This window comes from Bos indicus x Bos taurus, chromosome 3 (assembly GCF_003369695.1).
Source record: "Bos indicus x Bos taurus breed Angus x Brahman F1 hybrid chromosome 3, Bos_hybrid_MaternalHap_v2.0, whole genome shotgun sequence".
Classification (NCBI taxonomy): Eukaryota; Metazoa; Chordata; class Mammalia; order Artiodactyla; family Bovidae; genus Bos; species Bos indicus x Bos taurus.
The window spans coordinates 34,677,134-34,699,425 of NC_040078.1; the positions used below are offsets into that span (position 1 = coordinate 34,677,134).

At 43.2% G+C, this 22,292-nt stretch overlaps 1 protein-coding gene across 1 annotated transcript in view; it reads left to right on the forward strand.

The window, feature by feature from the left end:
• AKNAD1 (AKNA domain containing 1) overlaps window positions 1–20,833 on the forward strand; it is a 45,473-nt gene extending 24,640 nt beyond the window's left edge. The window contains exons 7-15 of the mRNA XM_027538238.1: window positions 5,175–5,277; window positions 5,775–5,902; window positions 6,007–6,092; window positions 11,530–11,627; window positions 15,352–15,474; window positions 15,594–15,698; window positions 17,972–18,053; window positions 19,244–19,343; window positions 20,051–20,833. Of these exons, the coding sequence (XP_027394039.1) occupies window positions 5,175–5,277; window positions 5,775–5,902; window positions 6,007–6,092; window positions 11,530–11,627; window positions 15,352–15,474; window positions 15,594–15,698; window positions 17,972–18,053; window positions 19,244–19,343; window positions 20,051–20,182 (957 nt within the window). The 3' untranslated portion in view covers window positions 20,183–20,833. The remainder of the gene's footprint in view (window positions 1–5,174; window positions 5,278–5,774; window positions 5,903–6,006; window positions 6,093–11,529; window positions 11,628–15,351; window positions 15,475–15,593; window positions 15,699–17,971; window positions 18,054–19,243; window positions 19,344–20,050) is intronic.
• Window positions 20,834–22,292: the final 1,459 nt, after the last annotated feature.

Consider the following 22,292-nt stretch of genomic DNA (forward strand, 5'->3'; position numbering starts at 1 on the left):
CTTAATTTGCTAGCATGTGAGATAAGCACAATTGTGCAGTAGTTTGAACATTCTTTGGCATTGCCTTTTTTGGGGATTGGAATGAAAACTGATCTTTTCCAGTCCTGTGGCCACTGCCAAGTTTTCCAAATTTACTGGCATATTGAGTGCAACACTTTCACAGCATCAGCAGCAGCATCTGGAATTCTATCACCTCCAGTAGCTTTGTTCATAGAGACGCTTCCTAAGGTCCACTTGACTTCACACTCCAGGATGACTGGTTCTAGGTGAGTGATCACCCCATGGTAGTTATCTGAGCTATTAAGATATTTTTTGTATAGTTCTTCTGTATATTCTTGCTACCTCTTAATATCTTCTGCTTCTGTTAAGTCCATAGCATTTCTGTCCTTTATTGTGCCCATCTTTGCATAAAATATTCCCTTGGTATCTCTAATTTCCTTAAATAGATCTCTAGTCTTTCCCATTCTATTGTTTTCCTGTTTCTTTGCATAGATCACTTAGAAAGTCTTTCTTATCTCTCCTTGCTATTCTATGGAACTCTGCATTCAAATGAGTATATCTTTCCTTTTTTCCTTTGCCTTTAGCTTCTTTTCACAGCTATTTGTAAGGCCTCCTCAGACAACCATTTTGCCATTTTGCATTTCTTTTTCTTGGGGATGGTCTTGATCACTTCCTCCTGTACAATGTCACAAACCTCCATCCATAGTTCTTCAGGCACTCTGTCTATCAGATCTAATCTCTTGAATCTGTTTGTCACTTCCACCTTGAATCTGTTTGTCAAATTCCTTACAAATAATAATAAGGGATTTGATTTAGGTCATACCTGAATGGTCTAGTGGTTTTCCCTACTTTCTTCAATTTAAGTGTGAATTTTACAATACAGAGTTCATGATCTGAGCCACAGTCAGCTCCTGGTCTTGTTTTTGCTGACTGTATAGAGCTTCTCCACCTTTAGCTGTAAAGAATATAATCAATCTGATTTTGGTATTGACCATCTGGTGATGTCCACGTGTAGAGTCTTCTCTTGTTGGAAGAGGGTGTTTGCTGTGGCCAGTGCGTTCTCTTGGCAAAACTCTGTTAGCCTTTGCCCTACTTCATTTTGTACTCCAAGGCCAAATTTGCATGTTACTCCAGGTATCTCTTGACTTCCTACTTTTGCATTCCAGACAGGTGTTGAAGATTATACAAATGTTAGCCCTTCCAAACAAGTTAGGTTTGCCTCCTCAGAACACTTACAAAATCCGACCTGGCAAAATCCCATTCATTCAAGCCTCATCTTCAGAGTTAGGCCATTTATATGACCTGACCCTGATGCACAGCCACCCGCCCCAAGGCAGAATTCTTTGCCCCAGCCTCTGTGTCCCCATACAACTGTGTCTCATTTGTCTTGCACCTTTGTACTCATCTTTGCAGCCCAAACATTTAAGTGAATGCCCAATATGGAGTGCACACTCAGTATAGTAAACTCTGAGCCAGGGTGGTTTTAACAAATGATCTCAAAGGTTCACAGCTGGTTCTCTCTCTCGTCCTGAGCCAGTTAGCTTCAGCATGGTGTGAACGAGCCTAGTGAGGCAGCCCAGCCTCCTGGTCAGCACTCCATGAGGTATGGGTTTGCTCTTAATGGGTCCCAAGTTTACAGCAACTGTTGCAAGATGATGAGGACTCTATAACTTTGTGATAAATAGCCCTGAAAAGAGAGTCTACTGCTAGTATTACCTATTCATTCAGCAAATATTTATTGCTAAATGTTAGGCACTTTTCTAAGTATTAGGGATACAATATTAATAAGACAGACAAATCACTGTCAAGATGCTTACATTTCTGTGAGGGACACATGCAATGAACAGATAAAATTAACGGGGAACTACAGAATGTTAAAAGTGTTATGCAGGTGCCAGTAATAATGCATTTTTATGACTCTGAAGTCAGACTGTCTGGGTTCAAATCCAGGCTCTGTCACTGATCAGCTTTGTGACCTTAAGAAAGTTATGTAACCTCTCTGAGCCTGTTTCTTCCTGTGTAAAGTGAGGCTAATAATACCTATCTAAGCTTCCAACTCTTCTTCAGCAAAAAGACTTTGCAAACTGTAAAGGTGTGAACCAGGATAACTATTATGTTTGCTATAATTTTGTCATTATCATTTTAGATCCAGGGGTTTTTAATCCCAGTATTTCTAGTGTGTTTATAATGAAATATCTCAAAGTTGGTCCCAAGACTAGCAGCATTGGCTTCACCTGGCAGCTTCTTGGAAATTTTAATGATGTAATGAGGATATTTAAGTGAGTTAATATATATACTTAAGACAGGACCTGGCTCATAGTAACTATATTACCTGGGGGTAGCTACCTTGGTCATGATGGGATTTGACCAAAAGTAACTCACTGGGGGAGGTTAGGGTCAGAGGTGAGATGTGAATTGAGTACTGGGGGATGAGGAGGAGGCAGCTAGGTGAGGAGTCTGGGGAAGGGGACTCGAGGCAAGAGAATGCAATGCCTTAAGGACACAGAACTGATTTGAGTCCATTCCTATGGGACTGCAGCCCTAAGGGCAAGTCCTCTTGCGGCTCCCCAGTTACTCAAGGACCACTCCAGCCGTTCTGTAGGGTTCCCAGAGGGGACAGGAGGCCCCCTCTTCTGAGGAGCTGGCCCCGCAGCCCTAGCAAAGAGTGCATCGACGGGCTCCTCCTGAGGATTCAAGAGGGAGAAGTGGACAGTGGGTTCCACGGGAGCCTGGCTGCCTGGCTTGGGGGGAACCCTCTGCACAAAGGCTTCTGGAGGAGGGAGGGTAAGAAAAAGGCAAGTGGTCGCTTGACGTCCCCACCACACTCTACTTCAGGCTACTCCTTCCCACCATCCCCGGAGTACTGAAATTAAATTCTCAATGACTTCACCAGACTAAACAAAAGCCGAATAATCCCCCAAAGTGGGGCTCAAGAACTGACTCTAAAATTCAAACTGCTTTTTAAAAAACAACAACAACAAAACAAAACAGACTAACCAGAGTAAATGGCCGTGAGGTTGTCTTCTGCTCCAGGGTAGCATCTAGGAGCCCCGTCCTGGCTCCGTTCAGCTCATTGCCTTGGCACTTTTGCCCACCCAGTATGGCTGCCTGCGACTCTGAAATTAGCATAATTAAGACCACTTAGCTCTCGTTCTAATGGGTGTCCTGGATGTTAGTGCTGGTGAGAGCTGCCCACATGGCTAACCCTCCCCACTCTCTGAGCACGCAGGAGAAAGCTTCCTGAGGCAGTTGTTCTAGATCAGAGCTTGTCTCCAACTGCAGGGTGTCGAGGACTCACCTGCAGGTCTTACTGTATTCTGGCTTTGATTCAACAGGTCTGGGGTGAGCCTACAGTTCTGCATTTCTAACAAGCTCCCAACTGATGCCAATGCTGTTGGTTTGGGGACCACATTTTGAGATAATTCCATTATAAAGGAATTGGAAATACTGGGATTAAAAACCCCTGGGCCTAAAATAATAATGACAAATTTATAATAAGCTGTAGACAATAATAATTCTGCTGGTTCAGAACTTTGCTGCTTGCAAAGACTTCTTGAAGAAAAAAGTTGAAAGCTTACAAAGGTGAAGAGACTTGTCCAGCACAAATGACGGGGGATACTGGATCCCAAGTCTCCCAACTCGGGTAGAGGGCACCCCTCTACATTCTTCTAATATAGTGAAAGTGAAAGTGTTAGTCTCTCAGTTGTGTCCGACTCTTTGAGACTCCATCGACTGTAGCCCACCAGGCTCCTCTACCCACGGATTCTCCAGGCAAGAATACTGGAGTGGGTTGCCATGCTCTCCTCCGGGGATCTTACCAACTCAGGATCGAATCCAGGTCTCCTGCACTGCAGGCAGACTCTTTACCATCTGAGTTACCAGGGAAATCTGAAGTGCAGGGGTATCCCCTGTAGGCCTATGAGTGATAAAAGAAAACACAGAGGGAGAGTGAAGTTAAAAAAAAAAGCCTCATTATTTTTTAAATTATAACTATACAGGTTCATAGCAAAAAAAAAAAAATCAGAAAACAGAGAAAAGTATAAAAAGGAACATTTCTCTGGGAGAAAAACTGGTCTTTTTTCTCTGATACACATGCTTTTTGCAAAAGTGGGGTCATACATGTATTGTTTTATAATATACTTTTTAAATTTAACATTATATTGGGGGCCTCTCAACTGTTATTGAGTAAACCTACAGCTGCATTTTTAAGCACTGCTTTGTATTTCATTGTATGGGTAGACCCTGACTTATTAAACCAATCTCTTATTGATGGACATTCAATTGTTTCTGGTTCTTTGATAGGATAAACACTGCTTCAGTAAAATCATTTAACATGGAAACATTTGGCCAGAGTTGATTAGTTCCTTTGGAGAAAAATCTAGGATTGCAGATGATGGTTCAAAAGGTACATAGCGAAAATTTGATAAACTTGACTTTAGCAAAGTGGTGGCCACGGCAGTGCCTGGGAATGAAGGTGTCTTCAGCCTGAGCCAAACCAGGGCATCTATTTTTTTTCAACCTTCACTAAAGTGATAAGTGAAAACTGATAATGTGCTAATCTGTATTTCTTTGACTGTTTGTAAAATTTACCCATTTTTGTATGTTTCTTGGCCATTTCTACCACCTCTTTGACAGTATCAACATTTCAGTTAATGTTTGCAAAACCACAGTCAATATTTTTAAGAAAGGTGGACAACCTAGAAAACACTAAGAGCAATCAGTGCTCACTATTGAGATCTTTATCATACAAAGTGCTCTGACACAGGTACGAAAGAGCCATAGATGTGTGGTTAATGACACAAGTATTTGGGAAGGGCTCAGATGCCGGCTAGGTCACTCACTCGGTGTGACCCTGACAAGCAGCTTAAACTCTCTGAGTCTCAGATTATTCATCACTAAAATGAGGACAACCTGCCAGGATGGTGGGAAGGGATAAAGGAGACGATATGAGAGGCACCTGGCACAAGGAACGATCAACACATTTTTGCCAATAAGAAAACACTGAAACCCTCCAAAAAAGTGATGGATAAAAAAATAACTAAAAGTCACAAGTAGGGAATACGACCAATAAATAAACATATGGGGAAACACTTATTTCCTTTAACAACAGATGAAATGTTCATAACACAAGGAGCCACTCCTACTTTTTAAATGAACCAGAACATTTTCAAGAGATAATTCCTGATGCAGAGGAAGGTGTGGCCAAGCAAGCTGCCCATGCAGTTCGTGCAGCTTTGGTGGAAAGCAATCAGGCCACGTGTATCATCACACAAACACGTTCACAACCTTTGACCCAGACACTTCCTAAGGAAGTAATTCAAAATATGGAAATGTTTTGTACACTGTACAAAACATTCTATTTGTACAATGATGCTTCTTTCTCACCATTGTTTGTAATGGTGAGAAAAGTGTTTATTTTTTTGTTTACATAAAGGGTAAAACCATAGCAAGGGTGGTGTCAGCCCTTTCAGTTCCGTAGTGTGATGTTTGGGTGTGTGTTAAACGGGGACATATAAACAATAATTTAGGCCTCTAGACAGTCTCTAAACCTTGTTTTAATTCGCAGTTGAATACAGTGCTTTGGAAAGGCTTTTAGACTCTGCTGAACAGTGATCAGATTTAAGTCATTGAAGGATTTAAAAACCATCGTCAGTCTCTTCATCCTCTAGTGGAGTTTGGGGTAATTCGAAACCAAAGGAAAGAGAAAAAGACGGGGTGTGTGTTGGGGGAGTGTTCTGTCATCTGTAAACTAGACTTTTAAACGTCTGGAGAAGGAAGGAAGTCAAGGCAGGGTGGAATCTTCCTTTCTGTAAGCCCTAGGCTATTACAGCACAGAAACCCCGCCCCCTCCTCCCCCAACTCTCGCTCAAGCCAGAAAGAAGAGCCGAGGCGTCCTGCGATGGTGAGTCTGGAGGGGTCCGCACGCGTGCTGGGCTGTGCCCAAGCCCCTGAGGGGTGAGTCAAATCCTCGGTCGCATCCACATCTGTGTGTGTTTTGTGGTGCAGGAGGAGCCCAGCACCGCCTCGGGGAGGCAGGACCGTGCAGAGACGACCAGTGCAAGCTGTGCCTTCTGCCTCCGCGTACTTCAGTGGTGAGGGTTCCGGGCTGCTAAATTCCCAGGGTGGGTGGGAGCCTGTTCTGGGATAATAACTCCAGCGAGGATGGGCATCAACCCACTGAACGACCAGCAGCCACGAGCCAAGTTACAGAATCACAGACCTCAGGATTGGACACAGTGGCCGCCCTCTCTCTCAACTGACAAATCCCTTTAGCCGTGGCCCTCAACTGGGGAGAGCTTCAACCTTACCGTGCACGCTCAGATGCATCAGTCGTGGCCGATTCTTTGTGACCCCATGGACTGTAGCCCTCCAGGCTCTTCTGTCCATGGGATTCTCCAGTCAAGAATACTGGAGTGGGTAGCCATTTCCTTCTCCAGAGATTCCTCCCGATCCAGGGATGGACCCCTCATCTCTTGCATTGGCAGGCGGATTCTTTACCACTTTATCATTTGGGAGGCCCTCAACCTTACCAGGGGACTTGAAAATAATGTATATGCCTCAGCCCCACCTACTGTATTAGCCTCCCGGGGGTGGAGCCCTTGTGGGAATATTTCTTTTAAATTTCCCCTGACTCTGATAGGCCCCTTGGTTAAGAATCACAACTACAGCACATGGAGGGTGGTTTGGCCTGAAGGCTCCCTTTGAACCTTGCCCACCTGGGAGATTATTATACACCACTGTATACTAGCTCCCACCCTCACTACTCTCCCCTCACAATGACTGAAAAATCTTCCCTATTGGGTCTCACCTCTGTCCCCCAGTCCCACCAGAAATAAGCCTAATTCCACATCTCAGGGTTTACTTCTCCCCTATCCCTCAGCAAGAAATCATCCAGGTGACAAGCTGTAAACTGGGTAACAAAGTGTAGATGTGAAACCCTAGGGAGAGACCCTTTATGGGTTTGAAACACTCTTAGGTCAACTGTTAGTCCCCATGGATTCAGAATCATTTATTTGAAGCTTCTATCAATCAGCCAGATGTGCCTCCTCCAAGCTTCCGAGGTATAGTGGACTGAGGCCAAACCTTGACTAATTGACCTTAGAAAGGTTGAAAGTCAAGGAGGGAGGGGCAGTTTAGTTACCACAATTACGTGTGTGTAATGTACGCTAATAAAGGCAGGTGACAAGGTCTGAAAGACTGCAGTTTCCTGTTAGAAAGCATTCCAGCATGGGAATAGGTAATTGTCATCAGGGTTCTATTGAGTTTCCACCCCCTAAAAAATCTCCATGTGTCATCTGGTGTGGACCATCGGTCTAATAAACCATCAGCTTTGACTCTCAGGGATAGAAGGGTCTTGAATAATGCCAACTCCCTCAGTCAACCCAGGCTCACTATTTTTATTTATTGAATTAAAATCTAGGTTTTGAGGTGTTTTTTTTTGTTTTTTTGTTTTTAGTAAATATAATAAAGGGCTTCCCTGGTGGTTCAGTGGTAAAGAATCCACCTGCCAATGCAGGAGATTCAGGTTTGATTCCTGGGTTGGGAAAATCCCCTGGAGGAGGAAGTGGCAACTCACTCCAGTATACTTGCTTGGGAAATCACATGGACAGAGGAGGCTGGTGGACTAGAGTCCATGGGGTCACAAAGAGTCGGACTGCTGCTACTGCTGCTAAGTCGGTTCAGTCGTGTCCGACTCTGTGCAACCCCATAGATGGCAGCCCACCAGGCTCCTCTGTCCCTGGGATTCTCCAGGCAAGAACACTGGACTGGGTTGCCATTTCCTTCTCCAATGCATTAAAGTGAAAAGTGAAAGTGAAGTCGCTCAGTCATGTCCAACTCTTCTCGATCACATGGACTGCAGCCTACCAGGCTCCTATCCATGGAATTTCCCAGGCAAGAATACTGGAGTGGGGTGCCATTGCCTTCTCCAAAGAGTCGGACATGACTTAGCAACTAAACAACAGTAATAAAAATAAGTATAATAACAAATAGTCTGACATTTTAAAAACATTCTGATTAAGCATTCAAGGTACTAGATATTTCTCTACCAAATTTATAGTCTAGACCTCACAGAACAACTTAAGTACCAATACAGGGACCAATGTTCCAGACTACATTTTCTCTTTTATAACAAACAAGTTAGAAGGTAAAACACAGCCAAGTGTAAAATCAGATCTAACAGTAAATCTATTGCTGGCAATAGGCATGGTTTATCATTTGAAATCTTGGTAAACTACATCATCCTTGAGGAATTAATTGAACAGAAGACTGTATAGACTCTTTACTCTTTTAGAAGATTAGAGTTCTCTCAGATGGAATGTATTATCTATTTAGCCTACTGATGCACATACTGTTTGAAGGATATTTATATACATGCAGATAAATAACAATTATGCTACATGTAAAATGTTTATCCCTTTATGTCTGATGCAGAATTTTGGATTTAAGAGATTTTGGATTGCTGAAAAACTTTGTCTTGCTGAAAAACTGTCTTCTCAAGTAGAGCTTCCCTTAGCTGTTTGGCAAGAAGATTTTAGTGCACAAAGAAGTTTCAAAGAGGCGGAAAAAGAAAGTCGTGTATTAGACTGAGCTCACTTGAGCGCAATCCAAGTTTTCCACTTTGGAGAGCAGATGTTCACATGCCCCAGAGGAGGAGGGTGGAGGCAGAAAATAAGGTGTGAGAAAATATGTGACTCAGGAGGAGAGCATGTTTTTCCAAGAAGCAGGAAAGTGCCTGGCTTCTCAGCCCCTAGCCTCACAGACTCCAAGTAGGGTTGGAGTCCACCGGCAGCAGGCCCAGGCACAGTTGGATGAGCCTGCATTTGCAAGCAAGGCCTGAGGCTCAAACCCCATTTCCGGGAATCACACTCATTCCTGACTCACTGGCTATGTCCAGGATATCTTGGGCACGGTGCCCTCCACACTAAGAATGAGCAACGTTCCCTAGGGGCTTATTACAGTATCCTAGGGGCTGAGCTAGAACTTTCTTAAGAATTTTTATCAACTAAAATCCCTTTCAAGGAGTTAGAGTTTCTGTGAAGGAGGGAAACTGAAGCTACAGATGGCTGGGGGAAGTGTCCCAGTATGACTACCATAGCACATCTTTCTGATGTGGTGGCTTAGCATCGGTAAAATGAACACCACATGGTCTCTACAAAGCATCACTATGAACAAAGCTACTGGAGGTGATGGAATTCCAGCTGAGCTATTTCAAATCCTAAAAGATGATGCTGTGAAAATGCTGCACTCAATATGCCAGCAAATTTGGAAAACTTGGCCATGGCCACAGGACTGGAAAAGGTCAGTTTTCCTTCCAATCCCAAAGAAAGGCAATGCCAAAGAATGCTCAGACAACCATACTATTGCACTCATTTCAAATGCTAACAAGGTAATGCTCAAAATCCTTCAAGCTATGTTTCAACAGTATGTGTACTGAGACCTTCCAGATGTACAGCTAGATATAGAAAAGGCAGAGGAACCAGAGATCAAATTGCCAACTTTCGCTGGATCATAGAAAAAGCAAGAGAATTCCAGAAAAATATCTGCTTCACTGACTACGCTAAAACCTTTGACTATGTGGATCACAACAAACTAGAAAATTCTTAAAGAGATGGAAATACCAAACCTGCCTTACCTGCCTCCTGAGAAATCTGTATGCAGGTCAAGAAGCAACAGTTAGAACTGTTGGACCTGGAACAACGGACTGGTTCCAAACTGGGAAACGAATACATCAAGGCTGTATATTGTCACCCTGCTTATTTAACTTCTATGCAGAGTACATCATGAGAAATGCCAGGCTAGATGAAGCACAAGCTGGAATCAAGATTGCAGGGAGAAATATCAATAACCTCAGATATGCAGATGACACCACCCTTATGGCAGAAAGTGAGGAGGAATTAAAGAGCCTCTTGATGAAGGTGAAAGAGGAGAGTGAAAAAGCTGGCTTAAAACTCAACATTCAAAAAACCAAGATCATGGCATCTGGTCCCATCACTTCATGGCAAATAGATGGGCAAACAATGAAAACAGTGACAGACTCTAAAATCACTGCGGACGGTGACCGCAGCCATGAAATTAAAAGATGCTTGCTCCTTGGAAGAAAAGCTATGACCAACCTAGACCACATATTAAAAAAGCAGAGACATTACTTTGCCAACAAAGATCTATCTTGTCAAAGCTGTGGTTTATCTAGTAGTCATGTATGGATGTGAGAGCTGGACCATAAAGAAGGTTGAGCACCGAAGAATTAATGCTTTTGAACTGTGGTGTTGGAGAAGATTCTTGAGAGTCCCTTGGACTGCAAACAGATCAAACCAGTCAGTCCCAAAGGAAATCAATCCTGAATATTCGTTGGAAGGACTGATTCTGAAGCTGAAGCTCCAGTACTTTGGCCACCTGATAGGAAGAGCTGACTCACTGGAAAAGACCCTGATGCTGGGAAAGATTGAGGGCAGGAGAAGAAGGGGATGACAGAGGATGAGATGATTGGATGGCATCACTGACTCAATGGACGTGAGTTTGAGCAAGCTCCAGGAGATGGTGAAAGACTGGGAAACCTGGCGTGCTGGCATGCTGCAGGCCATGGGGTCACAAAGAGTTGGACACAACCAAGTGACTGAACAACAATGGTCTCATAGCCTTTAGCCCCATATTTGTCATTTAGTCACTAAATCATGTTCAACTCTATGTGACCCCATGGACTATAACCCACCAGGCTCCTCTATCCACAGAATTTCCTAGGCAAGAATATTGGAGTGGGTTGCCATTTCCTTCTCCACAGGATCTTCCTGACCCAGGGATTGAACCTGAGTCTCCTGCATTGTCAGGCAGATTCTTTATCACTGAGTCACCAGAGACACAGAACAAAATCCAGGACTTTTTGGATCACTCAGCTTGTACTTTTGGATACAAAGTCATGTGGTCTGGTACCAACAGGTAGCATAGCTTCTTCCCCTGATAAGAACTGAATTTGAAGCATGAATATGAAGAAAACTCTGTTTTATAATTCTGTATTTCATATTTCTGATTGTGTATGTGTATATGATGACTAGATATTATCCTCAGGAAAATGAAACAGATTTAATGTTTGGTATCCATGTTCTTGGGCTTCCCTGGTGGCTCAGACAGTAAAGAATCCACTTGCAATGCGAGAGACCTGGGTCGGGAAGATCCCCTAGAGAAAGGAATGGCTACCCATTCCAGTATTCTTACCTGGAGAATTCCATGAACAGAGGAGCCTGGCAGGCTATAGTCCATGGGGTTGCAAAGAGCCAGGCACGACTGAGCATCTAATATACACACACATAGATGTTCTCACCAGGCCAGATTGTGCTGGGTGCACTTTCTCATCAGGAAAGCTCTCAAACAGGCAGGCAGAGGGTTGAGGGTTGGCTGTGTTGAGAATGACATACATCCTCCATTGTTACTGGCTCTGACCTAAGAAATTTCACATTTCACTTTTACCAGTTCCTTCACTATCTCTATTAGCAGTGTACTAAATGTTTATGGAATCTTATGCATCTTTTTTAGGAAGCAAAAAATGGAGAAAAAAGATCACAGAGGAATTGACTGTGGAAGGTTTCCTATTGCCATTCAAGACAAGATGCTGCACCCAGATTCAGTGCTCGGTAAGCTGAGGGGTCTAGGGGCAGTCGTCATGGTTCCACTCCCTCTTTGGGTTCTGCTCACTATGGGCAGAATACCTGCTATGCTAAATAGCTTTACCTAGACTAGGGTGTTGCATGTTAATTTTTGTTTTTGCAAAATGTAAAGAATTAGTAATGAATTGATTCAGGCGAGATGTGGTCAAGCAGCGTGAAAGTGCCCACACCTGTCTCTGCCTGAAGTCGCAGGGCTCCATGATTCAGTCACGAGGTGGTCTCAGTTCTGTGCGGCAGCCCCCAGCATGAACCAGAATCTGCACCTGAGGAGCTCACCCACACGGGAGCTGCTGAGGACTTGTCCACATACATTTCATAGGAGCAGAAAGAGTGGAGAGGAGACCCAGAGAGCACCAGTGCATGGAATTCAATGATTTTTAGTCATAGGGACCTTTCTCCGAAGATAGTTTAAGCAGAAAAATAACCGCTGGCAGGACTGCTCTGTATGAAGAAGAGATGGGGCTGAGGCCTGCAGCTTAGGCAGCTATGAGGGAGAAAATCAGCACCCAAGCCTAATCTACCCAGTTCATACAGGAGGAAACGGGGGGCCAGAGAACTAACCAGGCTTGCTTACATTCCCATAGTCTGATAGCCAAGAGCCTTTTCTTCAGCTCGGTATTATTCCTACTCTGTCACATGTAGCTCTATTTCTTCTCTGTAGAAGACACATTTTCTAATAATAATAATAGGTTTCACTGACTGAACACTTACTCTATACACCAGAACCGAGCAGAGATTTTCAAAGTGTGGTCAGAGGGTCCCTGGAGGGCTGTGAGGTCCTCTTTTTTCCCTGAAAGAACAATATTGCAACAGGTTGAATGGAGACACACCTGTGGAAGCCAGCTGCCTTCGGTTAAGCCAGATAGTCCAGGTATTTGCCAAAACACAAAACACTGCTGCTCTTCTCACTGGTCACTGATTTTTTAAATTTTCAAAATAGCTATTTTCATAAAAAATGTTATTTTGTGAACATGAAATGATTATTGTTTTTAAAGTATTTTTTTTAATTTCTCAATTTAAAATTCTAAGAAAAAACCCTTGGGACTGCTCATTCAGTCTTCAGTTCAGTCACTCAGTCGTGTCCGACTCTTTGCGACCCCATAAATCGCAGCACACCAGGCCTCCCTGTCCATCACTATCTCCCAGAGTTCACTCAAACTCACGTCCATCGAGTGAGTGATGCCATCCAGCCATCTCATCCTCTGTCGTCCCCTTCTCCTCCTGCCCCCAATCCCTCCCAGCATCAGGATCTTTTCCAATGAGTCAACTCTTCACATGAGGTGGCCAAAGTACTGGACTTTCAGCTTTAGTATCATTTCTTCCAAAGAACACCCAGGGCTGATCTCCTTTAGGATGGACTGGTTGGATCTTCTTGCAGTCCAAGGGACTCTCAAGAGTCTTCTCCAACACCACAGTTCAAAAGCATCAATTCTTCAGTGTTCAGCTTTCTTCACAGTCCAACTCTCACATCCATACATGACCACTGGAAAAACCATAGCCTTGACTAGATGGACCTTTGTTGGCAAAGTAATGTCTCTGCTTTTCAATATGCTATCTAGGTTGGTCATAACTTTCCTTCTTAGGAAAATCTAAATGATTCTACAGAGTAAAAACGACTTGAAATTTATAAATAAATACTTCTCTACGGCAACCCACTCCAGTGTTCTTGCCTGGAGAATCCCAGGGACGGGGGAGCCTAGTGGGCCTCCGTCTATGGGGTCACACAGAATCGGACACAACTGAAGTGACTTAGCAGCAGCAGCAGCAGCAGCAATCCATGTTCAACCAACTGAATGTTGTATGACAGTTCTCCAGTGCAAGAAGATAGACTTTTAGTGCAGGTATGAAAAACACCACATATTATGATATATGAAAATGTTAGTCACTCAGTGTGTCTGACCCCATTGACTGTAGCCTGTCAGTCTCCTCTCTCCATGGGATTCTCTAGGTAAGAATACTGGAGGGAGTAGCCATTCCCTTCTCCAGGGCATCTTCCTGACACAGGAATCGAACTTGGGTCTCCTGCATTGTAGCATCTGAGGTACTAAAACTAGAATAAACAAAAGCTCTTTAGGGTCCTCAATTTTAAGAGCGTAAGAGGGTTCGGAAATCAAAAATTTGAGAATTGTTGACATATAGTATATATCACTGAACTATCATAATACCCTAAAAGGTAGGAATTATTGTCTTTATTGTATAGATAAGTAGGAATTAAGCAACTAGGGTCAAAGAGCCTGGTGTATTACCTATTGCTATGTAATGATGTATCCCCAAACTTAATGGCTCAAAACAACAAACATTTGCTATCTCATTGTTTCTGTGGGCCAGGAATTTGGGAGCCATTTAGCTGGGTGGTTCAGGCTCAAAGTGTCTCATGAGGCTGCAGTCAAGATGTTGGCCAATACTACCATCATCTGAAGGCTTTAATGGGGCTAGAGAATCTGCGTCTAAGGTTGTTCTCACACATGGCCATTGGCCAGGGGTCTCAGTTCCTCGCCAGGGGGCCAGTAGGCTGTTTGAATGTCATTATGATCTGGAAGCCTCCTTCCCCCAGGCAAGTGATCTAAGAGAAAGACTGAGATGGAAGTTTAAATGACTCTTACAACCTAGTTTTAGAAGTTACACAACATCATTACCACTATATTCTATTTGTTAAAAGCAAGTCACTAAATCCAACCACAATTGAGAGAGGAATTAGGTTCTATCCTTTGAGGAGCACGTTAGAGTTTGTGACATATTACCAACCATCACAGTCAGTACGTAGCAGAATCAGGCTTCAAACTCAGGCCTACGTTCTTTCCCTTGTACAACACAGCCAGCCCAGGGTGCACATCATTCTTCCTCTATTTGTAATTTCCTTGAGTTCTGAATTAGAAGGCATTCAGTGACTACTGACTGAGACTTGGGGAAGGGAAAAAACCTTCCTAGAGCTCACTCCATTTGTGATTTACACTTTGGTAGACAATTGTAACCATGAGTGCAGCAAGGCAGGCATTAATAGCACTGGCAGCAGTTTTGTCCCCCAACCCCTTCTCTGCTGGAATCGAGATGTTGCTTGGACACCCGAGTGTGACATACTCACCTGCTGGACCCAGGCTCCCATGCTCTGGCCTTCCTGGAGAGCGCCACTGCCCACAGCCAGCCAAACAAGACCCAGACCTGCACCAGATACACATGCTCTCTACTACTAGCTTCTCTGTGGTTCTGATGAGGGCAAAGCTATGATTCAAGTTCCCATATGGATTTATGAATGTGTTGTAGAGGAAAACCATCTTTCCAGTTGCCTGGATAATAAGCTCTTGGCCACTGTAGGGTCTGAGAAGAAAATGTGGATGTATCAGGGCAAATCTTGAGAAATAATTACAAATGCGAGATGGTCTGATAATTCAGTGGGCCAAATTCTCACAGATCCATCCATTAGAAGACCTACATGTGCTGGGCAAATCTTGAGACTTTCCTATCAGAACTGATACTTATCAAAACACCTCTCAGTTGTCATAAGGCGGGGGGGCGGTGTCCAAAATATCACCCCTATGCTGGCAACCTGTGTGATAAATTTCCCCCAGGGAAAATTGAACACTCTGGGGCTAATGCATATTTTGCATGATCAGAGCTCTACTGTCCAAAGCACATTTTAGGATTATAGTAATAAAAACCTCACACTTCCTTTGCATAACTTGGGCTTTTTCAGGTTCTGATACAGGATACAGCTGCTGTTCTGCATCTCGGATTGGACTGCAGAGTAGTAAGTGTGAGAACTGTGGCACTAAGATTCTTAACTCGCAGAGAGTCTGCAGGAAAGAACCACCTAAAGGTGAAAGCGACTCGGCCACCTCAGGATAAAAAAACAGGCTGTATCTGGTTCTCTGTCTGTAAGTGAGCACAACGGTTGTTTGCAGGCAATGAGTTGCATTTTTAATCTTTTCTTTTCAGAATTTCATTATAGATACAACACCCCAGGACAGAATTTCTTTAATCATACAGAAAGAAGTGCCTTTGCTCAGCTCCGCTATTTAAATGAAAATAATTCTTCACCGAGTAAGTACATCTCCTGCATGATCCCATCTTTGTAAATAACCTAGACTCCCTCCATGGGAGACACATGTCACACTGGCCACTGTTACCATATGCTGAGCACCTGCTGAGTGTGCTGCCTGGTCTCCAGCACTCATCTGACACTTCCACATCCAGCCCGACACCGGGATGGCAAGGGGCTGGGCTGGTAGATATGCAGTCCTAGCAATAAAGGACTTTGAAGTACGAAGTGCTATACCAGTGTAATCTGGCAACAAGTCATAAATATTTGATGAGCAAATGACTAACGGCCACTATTATTGTTATTATTCAGAAGGGGGAAAAGCTTTAAATACATCCCCAGTAAAAGTCAGTATGTAAAGAAATAGACTATTTTTACACTCCTTCAATATCATGTTGCTAATTTCAATGCAAAATTTTGCTGTCTTTGGAAATACCTAAAATCCCACAAACATTTATTTATAAAGATGAATAAGACAATGGCTACCTCCTCTCAAGGAGTTTACAACCTGTTGAAAAAAAGGAACTCATACTCTAATGAGGAAAGTTCACGGCAAGATGTGGTTAAGTGCTAAGAGAGCAGAGTGGACCAAGGGAACACAAAGTGGGGAGGGCACACCCTTGTCTTGCTTCTGAAAAACAACCGGGTCTGGTTCTCCGACATCCTTTCCTCATGGGTGAGTTCATACCTTCAGAGCTCTTTCCATTGCTGGGGACAGGGCACCAGAGAGAATGTTTCTGACCTTTCACAGTTGCGATGCCCAAGACTAAAGAATTGTGTTTAGCAGACTGACCTCAGCTGTGTCTCCCCTACCCACCCCCAGCTGCCCAATCCTCCAACTGGATGTGTTCTGTTGAGGTGACAGTCCCTAAGACTCCACAGAAGCAACAGGCACATTTCTTTACTATCTCCTTGGTTTTGGGGTCAACAGCACATGAGACTTCTCATTCTAATATATGAATGAGGAAAGCAATTGAGTCGTTTGACAAGTGATGTTGAAACGCCATTAGTAAATGTACAGTGGCCAAGAGGGTAGAAGTCTCAGGGAGGCGTCTTTTGTTCAGTGTTTAAGAGACCCTCCAGAAAGGACAGAAAGTGGAGCAGGCTGTTGCAGGAGGTCGTGAGTTCCACCTGCAGGCTGAGATACACGGTACTTTGTCAGGATGTTGTACATCTGTAGACTGAATGAGAATGGGACCAGATGACTCTATAACCCTTTCCAACTCTCAGTTTCTACAAATAAAGAATGAGATGACCAAGGAGTTAAGACTGAGGTCATTAGTACCACTGTTTGTCATGACAAGTAAGTCAGGGTGCAGTGTGACTAAATTTGGACTTTCTGGCTCCTACCTTGCCTTCCATGTCTGAGGGATAATCCCTCCCTGTCCCCTTGTCAAGTGGGACCCTCCTGAGAGGGAGTGAAGCTGAGATATTAGAGACCAGTGGATATGGCAGGAGACCAAAGGAGAAAGAAGGAAAACAGAGAAGAGAGGAGAGGCAAGAGAAGGGGGGAAAGGGAGCCTCAGTGACAGAGAAAGCAGATTTGTTGGCCACTGTGCTTCCGGGGTGGCTTAGTGCAAAGGAATCCACCTGCCAGTGCAGGAGACACAGGAGACATGGGTTCGATCTCTGGATCGGGAAGATCCCTTGAGGTAGGAAGTGGCAACCCACTCCAGTGTTCTTGCCTGGAAAATTCCATGGACAGGGTAGCGTGGTGGGCTGCAGTCCAAGGGGTTGCCAAGAGGTGGACGCAACGGAGCACACACACGCTTTGCCTCTCTTCCCTTCCCTGGAGCTTTTCATGTCTCCCGTGGTGACTTTCTTACATTTATCTTATCTGTTTAGTCTCTATTTTCTAGGATTGTCTTAGTAACATAATTTTTTAGTTTCTGACTCCTAGAATCCTTGCTCCTAAAGTAGAGAGGACTTTAGAAATCCATTTGGTCCAAGCGCTTGGAAAATATCATCCCTCCATTTGCCAGATGAAGAAGTTGAACCCATAGATATGCCCAGGTCACCCAGCTAGCACCAAAGGAACTTAGACTCCTGGTTTCTTGTCTGCTAATAAAACTCCTTTTAAACGTTGAATTTCTTTTCTTGAATTCAGAATACTCAATGGCTACTTTCCATGTTCCCTAGGTCTATTTCCTTATTAAAACTTTATGAAATATTTCACTTATACAGAAAAGTTCAGGAAAGGATAGCCATATACCCACCATTGGATTTGGGGATCATTTTTGTGCTCTGAATCTGACCACAGCTAACATTTTTTCAGCTCATTCAAAACCAAAATGGATCTGTTTCCAAAAAGCAAATCCAAAATCCTCTAATGACGGATGTGAACCCATATCAAGAAAGTAAGTATGATGAACAAAATGACCACCCATTTGGTGTATGCAGTGTGCTTAGTGCACTATTGTCTGCCCATGATCACCTACAGCAGCGGTCCCCAACCTTTTTGACATCAGGGGCCAGTTTTGTGCAAGACAGCTTTTCCATGGGGGTTCCGGGATGATTCAAGCACATTTATTGTGCACTTTATTTCTATTATTATTACATCAGTGCCACCTCAGATTGTCAGGCATCAGATCCCAGAGGTGGGGGCCCCTGACCTAGATCTTAGGTAGTAGTCAGGATTCAAACCTTTATCTGGCTAGTATTTCAATCATTCAGTTATTCTTTCAACAAATATTTGAGTGTCAATAGCAGGACATTGTGCTTGTCCTGAGGACACAGTGACAAAGTCAACTACTGTCTCTGCTCTTACTTTTTTGGTAGAGGAAAAGGGGGCATAGAGTACTATTACCTAATATGGTGGTTTAGAGAAGCTGAGTTCCAAAGAGTAAGTATGAATGAGTCAGCAAGGATGGAAGAGCACGAGCGAAGAAATGCCAGTCTGAGAGAGCCTCCTGGTGTGGAAAAGCCCTTGGCAAGTTCAGGAACAATGTGGCAGGAGCCTAAAAGAGGGTGAGGCAGTGGGGCAGGATAGGTGAGGGAAGGCTGGTGGGATGGGCATGGCCAGGCTGTGCAAGGGCTTGTCGGCTGCAGGAAGGAGTCTCAGGTTTAATGGGTAGACAATGAGATTTTTTTTTTTTTAACCAGAGTGTTTTTTAAAGCTTCCTCGTGTTTTAAAAGATCACTCTCACTACTAAGGGAGAGGAAATGGATTAGAGGAGTCAAGGACTGGAGCACAGAAGCCAAATAAGAGACCAGTACAATAAGCCAGGTGGGATGATGGCAGCTTAGCTAAGGGTGGTAGAAAAGGAAAGAGAGAAGACTAGTATTTAAGAGCTATTTAGGAGGCAGACTTGACAGTGTAGCAGAGTTCAGGCTGTGCAGTCACACTCATTCAGTGTGAACCCTACTACGCACTGCCTGGGGCGGTGCAGTGTGTATGAATACAGCCACCTGGGAGTTCTTGGGTTTGCATCTTGGTTCTGTGCAGATGGTGCACCAACTCCTCACACACACACACAGCCATTACTGAACCACAGAGTTGAAGAGGGTGCTTTACACAAGTATCAATGTGCTTTTGCCTTTCTTACAGGTCAGACCTTGCTACACTCTCCCCCCATTCCCACTCCTGCAGGATTTCTGAAAACACATCCTCCAGCAACTTTAGCAGTAACAAAGAAACGGAATCTGAGGTGAGGACCTTGCAGCTTGTGAGTTTGGTCTTCCTAACTACAAAACTGATGGCTTTTACGTTATTACAGTATGAGAGCATCAAAAAGTGTTCTGCTGAAACAACTCGTGCTCAGCATTAACATAAAGACACACAGCCTGAGCAGCCACATGGTTTGTGTTATTCCTAAATTGGTTCCCAGGGAAATTTCCTGAGAAAGTGTTTTGTGGGTGGTGCCTCAGCTCTAGGATTTCCCAGTGTGCCGTTCACAAGTTTGTTCCAGTGACACTGGGGTTAGAGCTGCCAGCAGTTTTGTTCTCAGTCAGGTCACTTTCAATGTCGCCACAAGCACGCGCCACATCCCTGTGTGCCCCTCAGCGGCTACGGGCCCTAAATCCCCTTCAGTGCCCCTCATCCCAAGAGTCTTTCTTCCTTCTCACAGATCTCTTTTTCCACAGCAGGGAAACAGCCCAGCAGGTTGCTGACCTCATCCTCTGATTCATGCTCATCGGTCACGTGTTTATCTTTTTTTCTGTCCCTTTCTCTACAAAATATATTCCATCTCACACTGGTTTCCTAGGAAACCAGCTCTCAAAAACAGAAATAGACTGGGTGGAAAACAGAATACTCCAAAAATTCCACTTTGCAATGTTTAATAATGAGATAACCCAATTACCAGGAGCAGTAGTAAATTTCTGTAACCAAAATGTGTGGACTTTTCCTCTGTAGATTTTAAACTCGTCTTTGGATCATGCCCTAAGGACAGCAACCATTCTGAAACAAACTACTGATCAAATGATTAGAACTATTGCAGAAGATCTTGCCAAAGTACAAAGATGGAGGAAAAAGTTGAAATACTAGTTTGACTCAAGGCAACCAAGGATTAAAAAAAAAATGCAGAGAAAACTTGGTCTTCCCTCCAAAGGTATTTTACTTATTATACAACTTATGAAGATGACTTTCTAGAGAAAACATCAAAATTGAAAGAAATGGAGGACACAATTTTTTTAAAAAATGGACCTCTGATTCTTAAAAATCAAAGTCAACACATATTTAAAAATAAATGTTACTAACTCATAATAAAAGAAATGAAAACAGTAACATATACTTTTACCTGTCAGTATGGCAAAAACTAAAGTTTGGAAAACCCAGGCTGTGTCAGGGAAGATGGGGGAGATGAGTGGTCTCATACACTGCTGATAGAAGTACATATTAGTGCCACTCTGTTGAAAGGCAACTCAATAATTGCTACCAAATTCTACAAATTCTGGAAGTGTTTACTTTCTGAGCAGCAATTCCACTACTAGGATTTTGCTTTTAAGTCACTCAAACAATATGTCACATAATGTGTATGAGGATGGCCACTGATGGGAAGGGCTCACAAATGGAACACATCTAATACCCTCTATGATGATTCAAAAACAATTACAGTCAGGACTTCTCTGGTCATCCAGTGGCTAAGCCTGAGCTCCCAAAACAGAGGGCCTGGGTTCGATCCCTGGTCAGGGAATTTGATCCCACATGCCTCAATTGAAAGATTCCTGCATGCTGTAACTAAAGATCCTGCATGCTGCAAGGAAGATCAAAGATCCCACATGCAGCGATAAAGACTTGGAGCAGCCAAATAAAGGTGAAATTTAATTTCAAAAATGACAGTCATACAGTTAATTCTCTGCAGCCACTGAAAAGAATGAGGTGTATAATCTGTAAGATAGTGAAGAAAAGCAAGCTAATAAGAAATATGTGTGACTTCATTTGTTTTTCAAAGAGCATATACATTTTATGGAAAGATACACAAAAATATTCAGTGGGCTTCTAGGAAATTCAACCCGAAGCCTCAAGAGAGGCTCTTTACTTTTCATTTACTTTCAGTACTTAATGGAATTCTTATGATTGTTTTATATATTATTTACTTAGAGATCTCCTGAAGTCAGAAATATGGAAAAATAACTGTCCTGGATTAATGAAACTTACCTAGGCAAAACTGCATGCAGGGATTAAGTCCTGATTTGCTGCTTTTAAGGACTGATGCTCAACCTCCGTAATGACAGAGTAGCAGGTTACTGGCTCTTTCCCTCTTTCCTGGGACTGAGTGAGTGAGTGAGTGAAGTCGCTCAGTCGTGTCCGACTCTTTGCAACCCCATGGACTGTACTACTTAAACTTTTGGGGATTCAACCCTCTTTGAGAATTTGATGAAAGTTAGGGAGCCTCCCTGCCCCATGCTCCTCTAAAAGTGGTATGAAATGCATGATTTTGCATACAATTTTTAAAAGTTCGTGCAGACCTGAAGCAAATCCAAGGCATCCAAATTAGAAGGGACTGCCATAAATGAATGTCCCTTACCCCAGAAATTAACCTTTATAGAAACTTACTATTGTAATTATTTAAAAATATGACCCATCCCTGCCTTATTAAACCATATTCCAAGTGTAATTTGTATTTCCTTGATGAGTATCATTATAAACAATCACCAAATCGTCTAATCCAAGAAACAGAAATCGGGCTATGCCCTTAAGGAATTCTGGAAGAGAGCTAGACTCTGATTTATAAGGATAATTTTATATTTACTGACTCAATAGTTTTTGGCTATCTCCTCCCTCATGAGACTTGACAGATCTCTTCTAATTCTGCTGCAATAATAAGCAAGAACAAGCTTCTAAAGTAAAAGTAATTGTATCTAGGACTTCCCTGGCAGTCCAGTGGTTAAGACTCTTCCAATTCAGGGGGCACAGGTTCAATTCCTGGTCAGGGAACTAAGATCCTGCATTTTGAGTGGTATAGCCAAAAAATTAAAAAAAAAGTAATTGTGTATCGAATGCTGAGTCCAGGGACTCGGCAGCATGAGTGGGACTCTTGGTAGAAGGCATTTACTGTCTGAGTTAACTATTAGATTTTACAAATGAAAATTCATCTAACATACCTTTCAATTGTAATCTTAGTGAATTATTTAAAATAGACCAAATTCATACT